This window comes from Hibiscus syriacus, unplaced genomic scaffold, assembly GCF_006381635.1.
Source record: "Hibiscus syriacus cultivar Baekdansim isolate YM2019G1 unplaced genomic scaffold, ASM638163v2 tig00110174_pilon, whole genome shotgun sequence".
Classification (NCBI taxonomy): domain Eukaryota; kingdom Viridiplantae; phylum Streptophyta; class Magnoliopsida; order Malvales; family Malvaceae; genus Hibiscus; species Hibiscus syriacus.
Window position 1 is genome coordinate 2685424 of NW_024062612.1, and position 7819 is coordinate 2693242.

Sequence of the window (7819 nt, forward strand, 5' to 3'; positions counted from 1 at the left end):
AAGTTTGAATTATAAAATAGGACTTGCCAACTCGAATAATTCGAAATCTTTTGACTAGACTAGACTCGACCATACACTCACCCTTATTTTTAGTCACTTGCTCTAAAGATTGTTAACTAAATAAAATTAAATTATGTGACACATACAATGAGTCAATGATGTATGAATAAAATATACATTAGATTGTTTTTTATAATAAAATACATTAAATAATGTTATACTCGAACTTATGGTCTCAAAGGATAATAACAAGTTTTTTAACCACTAATGTCGCTTGATCGTGTAATATTAAATTCTAATAATAAGGTTAATAATTCAAATTTTTAAATTGTAAATATAAAAAATTATATTAAAAAATTATTTTTGTAATAATATGTAACACTTAATTTGAATTAATGTATTGATAAATAAAATATTAATATATAAAAAAAATCCAAATTAACTATTTATATAATATAATGTAAGTTTATATTATAACAGTAATACAATATTAAAGAGCAATATAGGTTCTAGCAGACGCTGTATAACGTTGCAATAGGATCGAGCACATGCAATTAAAACTGCCGCGTTAACCGACTTACTCCGTCCTATAAAATACCACTCCTCCGCGCCTAATCCATTTTTCAAAAATTCTCACTCAGAACAAATCGGATTTCCAGGGAGAGAGCTCTCGAAAGCGATTGAAGCGAAATTTCCTGAGTTTCGTTGTCATATTTGACCTTCGATCTTTGAAGATGCAGAGACTAGGGTTTCCAAGCGTTAAAAACTTGGATCAATTCAAATCCTTATCACGATCCGGCTCTGGATCCGCCAAAACCTTCCAAGTCTCTTCGCGACCGTCTTCCGATTCAAGTTCTCTGGGAAGTTTCGCAAATTTGAAACTTACTGCAGGTTTTAATCGAAAAAATTGCTCTAATTATGTAAGTTATTGAACAATTCGAACATTTTTTATAATTCTTGGCATGTTTTGTTTGCTTCTAGAGAAACTTGTTAAAGAGCAAGCTTCTGTGAAGACCGATCTCGAAATGAAGGTATTCTCTCTCTACTTGTTATTCCTCCTCCTCTTCCCCCTCGATGTTCATTCAGCCTCGTGCAAAACATGCAGATTCAAGAGTTTCTTTACTCTTTACTGTTCTTGCTTGTATTTGGTCTTTAATCATATAATATGGTTTAGTCTCACGAGATAATGAAGATCTCTTCTTTTTCATTTTTGGTGGCTATTTTACGAATCATTTCAATAACTGCAGAATTGCAAGCTGATGAAATCAATGGATCATATCCGGATATTAGAGGAAAAATTGCAGAATGCTTTCAACGAGAATGCTAAGCTCAAAGTAAAGCAAAAGGAAGATGAGAAGCTTTGGAAAGGTCTAGAGTCCAAATTCTCTTCAACTAAGACTCTTTATGATCAACTCACCGAAACATTACATCATTTAGCCATTCAAGTTCAGAATGGTAGGTGTTTTATACATATGCAATTTAATGTCCCTGAAAATTCATTTTTCTATGTTATATTATGTATTGTTTTAAGTATTTTTATTTATGTTCTTAAATAGCTGAGAAAGATAAGGAGTTTTTCGAAGTCAAAGTGGCTGAAGGTTCAAAAGCGATAGACTCACTGAATGAGCATGTGGATGGCCTTTCATTGAAGTTAAGTTTTGCTGAGGAAACTACCAGAAACCGTGAGTTACTTTTATTTTCTTTGCACAAGATCATCATTCTTCACTTGTGATGATTATTGATATTCTTTTACTAACAACAAGAGCAGATTACATTGCATTATGTGATTTATCATTCTTCAATGTGTTGGACATTTGATATTTTCAATGCAGGTGGAAAGAAAATAGAAGAACTCAAATTTCAGAAAGAGGAAAATGATAGGTTTTACAGGGATGAACAGCGCAAAACTGAGAACCTCATCGAGGAAAAAGGTGAGAACATTGCTTGGCTGAGTTGGTATTTAGGCTTTCTCATATATGTTAAAAGAGTCCTAAGTGGTTGCATTAGTTATTAGATAATTTCACATGAATACATAGCCTAATATGATTCTATATTAATGTCCTGGAAGATGTTTGAAGTTTCCTCGTGAATATATTTTGCTTACATGCCTCGTATTTCAATCTTTTCTGCGTTACACAAATAAGCTACTTGAATCAATCTAGGGGCAGATTCTACCTAAAGCATTAAGATAGAAAGGATAATAAGCGGTAATTTTATTTTGATATTGATAATCATGCTGTAATTATCATTAAGGCTCTTGTGAAATTGAGCCTTGTACTTATCATATCAGTCTTGCTAGAAGATTACAAAACCATCGAATAAGTTTCTTACCAATTTCACTTTAGGATGCTTGGTACTCCCATATTTAGAAAAAAAAAAAGAAAAGAAAAGAGAGAAGACATTTCAATTTTAAATAGGTCAATTTCTAACATATCCCTTAGGATAGGGGACCTTTTGACTGAAGAAAACATTACTGGAGCAGGTTGATTGTTTTAGAGGTGCAACTTTTAGCCGTGATAACCATTGTGTTTGATTCATTAAAAGCATCCTTGTGTAAACTTTCGCATGCAGATGCTCTAATAAAGAAATTTGAAGCAACCGTAATTGCAAATAAACAGGCTGCTGAGAGTTTGAACTCTAAAATGGGAGAAGTTCAGATTGAGCTGAGATTAAAAAAGGATGAGATAAAATGTTTGCTAACCACCCAGGAGAATTTGGAGAAAGAGAACAGTGATCTTCTGTTGAGCAATAATGAATATGCTAAAAAGCTATCAGTATCCCTCCTGGAGATAAAACATCATGAAAGTTTTGTTGCTTTGTTGTCTGCGCAGTTGGTTGAGCTGGATATACAAAATATGACTTTTACAAACAAGTTTGATGAACTAAATTTTCTCTATGACACTTGCTTTAAGTTAGTCCAACAGGAGAGAGGTCTTGCTGCTGAGCATGCCCAAAAGAAGTATGAGCAACTCCATGATAAATTCTTGTGCATAACATCTGAAAGGGATGCATTAGAATCGGTTAACCAGCAGTTAAACAGTATGATCATTGAACTTCAGAAAGCCCAAGAGTCTGCCATGGCACAGCTTTCAGAAGAATGCCATTTAGCTGAAAAGAGAATCCAGAAGTTGGAATCCGAAGCAGAAAATCTAGTCTCAAAGAATATTGAAACAGAAAAGTTGGTTTCAGAACTGGAGGAGAAGATTGACACACTATCTGAAAGTTCAAGATCATCCGAGAATAAAATGGTTTAAATATATATTCAAATTTTATCTATTTTAACTATCCTTATTTCTAACATAAGCCAATTTGCTTGTCCTACAGAGAGATCTATTGCTGAAAAATTCAGCATTGGAAATGGAGAATAAAGATAATACAGAGAAAATGCAAGCAGAGATACAAGGAAAAAAAGAAGAAATTGATAACATGCGAAAGGAGCTGGAGAAACATGAAGCACAGGAAGTTTCTTTGGAGACACAAGTTGGTCAGCTGCGGGTCATGGTAGAGGAAAAAGAACAGCTTATCCTGCAATATAAAGAAAGGGAAAAGAAGCTGGAAGATCAAATTTCTGAGGTTTAGAAAACAGTAATAGAGTATATGAATTTGAAACTCTTATGCAGGCTTTGAAATAAACTTAAGATTTTGAATGTTTTTTCAGAATCAGGCAATTCTGGAAACTGCTGAAAGTAAAATTGTGGAAGCTAGGAAGCAGTACGATGTGATGCTAGAAAGTAAGCAGCTAGAGTTATCTAGACACTTGAAAGAGATATCTCAGAGAAATGATCAGGTATCATTTTTTACCCTTCAATGCGAGGTGAATCCTTTAAGATGGCAATCATATTAATAATTTTGAGGAGTTTGCTCAGGCTATTAATGACATGAGGAGGAAATATGACATGGAGAAGCAGGATATTGTCAAACTAGAAAAAGAGAAGGTTAGCTCATGATTTTTGTGTGTTGCTAGATGCAGAAAATAGTGGTTCTCACTTACTTAGTCTTTCAGGCTGACAAAGTTGTTGGAGAAATGGAACAGAAATGTGACCAGAAGGTTGCAGAGTGCAAAGAAGAATTAAGGCTAAAGTTGTTGAGCATTCAAGAGGAAAATGCTACTGTAGTATGGCTCTAGAAACTGATGCAAACTTAAGATCAAGTTGTTTGTTGTCTCTTTATGCATGTAGGATGCAATTGTCATATCTATGATACTCCAGGCTATGAATTCTAATGTCTTTCATGCCTTGTAGATCACTCGTCTTCAGCAGGAGCACGATAGAAAGGAACAGAATCTGAAAGCTGATCACCATGAGGAGCTAAAACGTGCCCAACTTCAGGCAGAAGAGGAGCTGAGAAAGGTATGTACACTGTTAAGCTTTAAGTTTGAATTATTCAAATTAATATCAAATGTATTTAATTTGGTAATACTAATAGTTTAAGAATTGGTCTAGAAAACAACATCTCTTAGGAATGAGCATGAAGTTCAGATGAAAGCATTAAGATGTCAATTTGAAGATGAGTGCAAAATCTTCAGAGGAGTTAAGTCTCCAAAAGTCCAAAGTACGTGTTTCCTTCTTTTATTTTAATGGCATAATATTTGATCTATGTTAATGTGTTGCAGGAAGATAGACAGAGAGCTCTATTACAACTGCAGTTGAAGGTCATGAGTGACAAACCACAAGAGGAACAAGAAGTGGATTCGAGAAGGGTTGGTTTATTTCTTTAATATAATGCTTTCTTTCTCACTCTTCTTGTGCATGTAAAGAAAATAACAGCCAATTAACTGTCACATTAACCTTTTCATATTTTCCAAATGTGCAGTACTGACCTCCATCGTTCAGTGTGTAGCTAGGCTCTGCAATGATCACTTTTACCAAATATTTCATTTATAGTGTTTGTCTTATGAAGACAGTTTCCAAGTTTTGATATTAACTGGATTTAAATTCTTCGTGTATTGAGCATGGTTGGAACTATTTCTTTGCATGATTGATCGAATCGATGCTTTTGGAAGGGAAGCAAAAGCAGATGGAGTAGTAACGAAGCATCATAGAGTAGAAGGTCATGCATGTCACCAATACCACTGTGGCAGCGAGGACAATACCTTAGAGTTTATGCTGAAATATTTATTTCTTGAAAGGCAACATATACTAAAACACTCACAAAACCATGCATATTTGGCACAGACAGATTTATTTCTTGTTTTAAGTTATTTGGGGTCAGAAACCTTACTTTGTATGATTTGTCTTGGAGTAGGATTCAGATGTGGAATCTTTCGGTAAGCATTATTAAAATGTCAAGTGGCTTTTTACAATTATCTAAAAGCCACCAATTTGATGGATTGCAGGATTATTCCATTTCTTCAGTTAAGAAGAAGGGTTCTGGTTTTGAGAAAAGAACTCAACATGCTTTTGTAAGGCCAGAGGAAGAAGAGAAGGTAACGGAAAGCAATAAATAATTTTGACTCCCTGACTAAATTTTAATAATCGTTATATGTCACCGTGATTGCTTTCTACATTGTCTGTTGAAATTCCATATTATTTAAGGCACCTTAAATGTCTTTTTATATTGTTTACAGCAATCACCATTCGCAGGTGTAACACAAACACCAGTGTCAAAATTGTTGAAGAAAGTTGAAAATACCAACACGGGAAGTGTAATGAGCATTCCTAGGCATCATAAGAAGGTAAAATAATTCTGCTGCCCTTTCTTTTTTCCCATTTGCGGTTAGGTTGGGAAAAAAAGGGATAAACATTCATCTTCAATATATATTTGGTTTGCGGGTCCTGACACATCCTCAAAACCTCCTTCATCTTACCTTATGGCATGGCAGGTAACCCACCATGAATATGAAGTCGAAACTTCCAATGGAAGAACAATCACAAAACGAAGAAAAAGAAGTACATTCTTATTTGAGGTATGTACCTAACACCATTTTAAGTCCATGAAAAGTTTACATCCTCGGTAGAATAAAAAGTTTGGAATAAGTCGGTCAATAGTGTTGTAATTTTGTATACACTCACACGCAATCGATGCTGAACTTCCTTGTCTGATGTTTACAACAGGATCCAACGAAAAAGAAGGTTCGGATACCAAAAGCTAATAACGCCGGAAGTTTTGTTCAGGTACTCAAAATCTAAAGACTTACATTTAGGAGAAGAAAAAAGAAAAGGCAAAACTAGCAACACCATTCGGGGATTAACAGTTAAATTTTCACACTTTATACCTTTCCCTTCACAGTTCTGACATCTCTAATGACATCGCTAAATTAACTGAACATGTGAGTTGAGATTTTGTTCTTGTTTGATTTAGACGTATGGTCATACTCCTATGCCTACGTCGTACTGGATGCCGTTAGAAACAGTATAGGAAAGAGATTCCAGTATGTTATTAAAAGAGTATGGCCTACAACTACTAACTCCGTCCTTTAGAAAAATGCTGAAGCCCAAATATTTAGCTTCGTTTGGCTCTGGATATAGTAATTGGATGTAAGTGTGGACTGATTAACCTAAACAAGGAATTAGGTACGGACTTCTAAGAAATACAAACAACAATAGATTAAACTGTTTATGGTATGACTCACTGTATCAGCATACGCTTGAGTATTTAAATCAAAGTGTTATTTTCTTCCCAGCATTAGAGAAACTCATTATTGATACATTCATCATGAAGGGAACTAAGGGAAGTCAACCAAATGCTACAAATATCGGGGATTTGTTTTCAGAAGGTTCTCTAAATCCTTATGCGGATGACCCATATGCATTTGATTAAAGGTACTGTCATTTATCTATTCTAGGAATGAACTTCTAGACAAGATTCTTCTATTTGGATTTTTATTTTTGTTTTCTATTTTCTTTGGAATAGCAGAAATAATTGACCTAAAATTACTATGATCTCCACTCAATCATTTTATACCACCTGAAATGGTCCAACTGAATTTTTGTTCTTGATCATTTCGCCTAATTAAGAATTTGAAGTTTGACATGGCAGGGTTGATTGTATGAGTGGCCTGTCATTCTTAGTTGGTTTAGCATCAAATTATTCAAAAGAGATGAATTCTAAACTGTCATAAGATATTCTAAAGCAGCGCATCTTTTGAGTTTCCTACCAAATTGTGGTTTTATCTTGACATTTATGCTTATTTGCAGGATGGATGATGTATCTGATGTTGACACCTGAAAACAGACTTAATTCCCCCCCCCCCCCCAAACACATTTGAAAGAGTCTTTTTTACCTTGTTTCTGATGGGTTTTAGGGATGAATTCAAATTTTTTCTGTTAGCAAGAGGCATGTGATGGTCTGATTTTTGGAAATATAATTGAGACCATTTGTCTGCCACATTCTGGCATGTAAACAATGTTAGATAAAGATTGTTAGGGTGTTTAGAAAGAAACATACTTGGGAACTTTTGTGCATGTGTTCAGACTGAAGTGATGAAATCAGGTGATGGGCTGATAGCTACATGTCTTTTTAGCTTATCTGAAACTTGCTCACTCTGAACTAACAATTTCATATTCTTCTTTTTTCTCTTTTCTGTTTTGCCAGGAGTGCAAATTTGAGATATCATAGTTCACTTGATTGGGTGTATGGATTTTAAAATTTGAGCATGCAGTTTGTTTACCAGATAGAAAAGCCTAAGGCTAGGAGTATTAAACTGGCGGGGATAGGTGGCTCATGGTCTCACTTTGTTTACTCGTTTACTATGTCTTTGTGGTACCTATTGCTAATATTCACTCCAATCAAAAGAAAAAGAAAGGGACAAACTTTTTCAAATTCCTCTTCTATAACCCCCTCTCATTTTGTGTATCGATTTGTTCTGTATGTGACCTAT

The 7819-nt window shown here is 34.6% G+C and overlaps 1 protein-coding gene across 1 annotated transcript; it reads left to right on the forward strand.

Moving 5' to 3' along the window:
* Positions 1-662: 662 nt before the first annotated feature.
* Positions 663-7433, forward strand: LOC120216966 (synaptonemal complex protein 1-like). Its single transcript, XM_039214228.1, is given in 20 exon segments — positions 663-891; positions 982-1031; positions 1248-1455; positions 1557-1682; positions 1833-1931; positions 2572-3248; positions 3325-3573; positions 3659-3787; positions 3867-3935; positions 4004-4114; positions 4242-4349; positions 4443-4513; positions 4515-4551; positions 4613-4699; positions 5336-5425; positions 5567-5674; positions 5822-5905; positions 6054-6113; positions 6661-6761; positions 7137-7433. Coding segments are annotated over 19 exon segments (2619 nt in total). The 5' UTR covers positions 663-734; the 3' UTR covers positions 6760-6761; positions 7137-7433.
* The last annotated feature ends 386 nt before the right edge of the window (positions 7434-7819 follow it).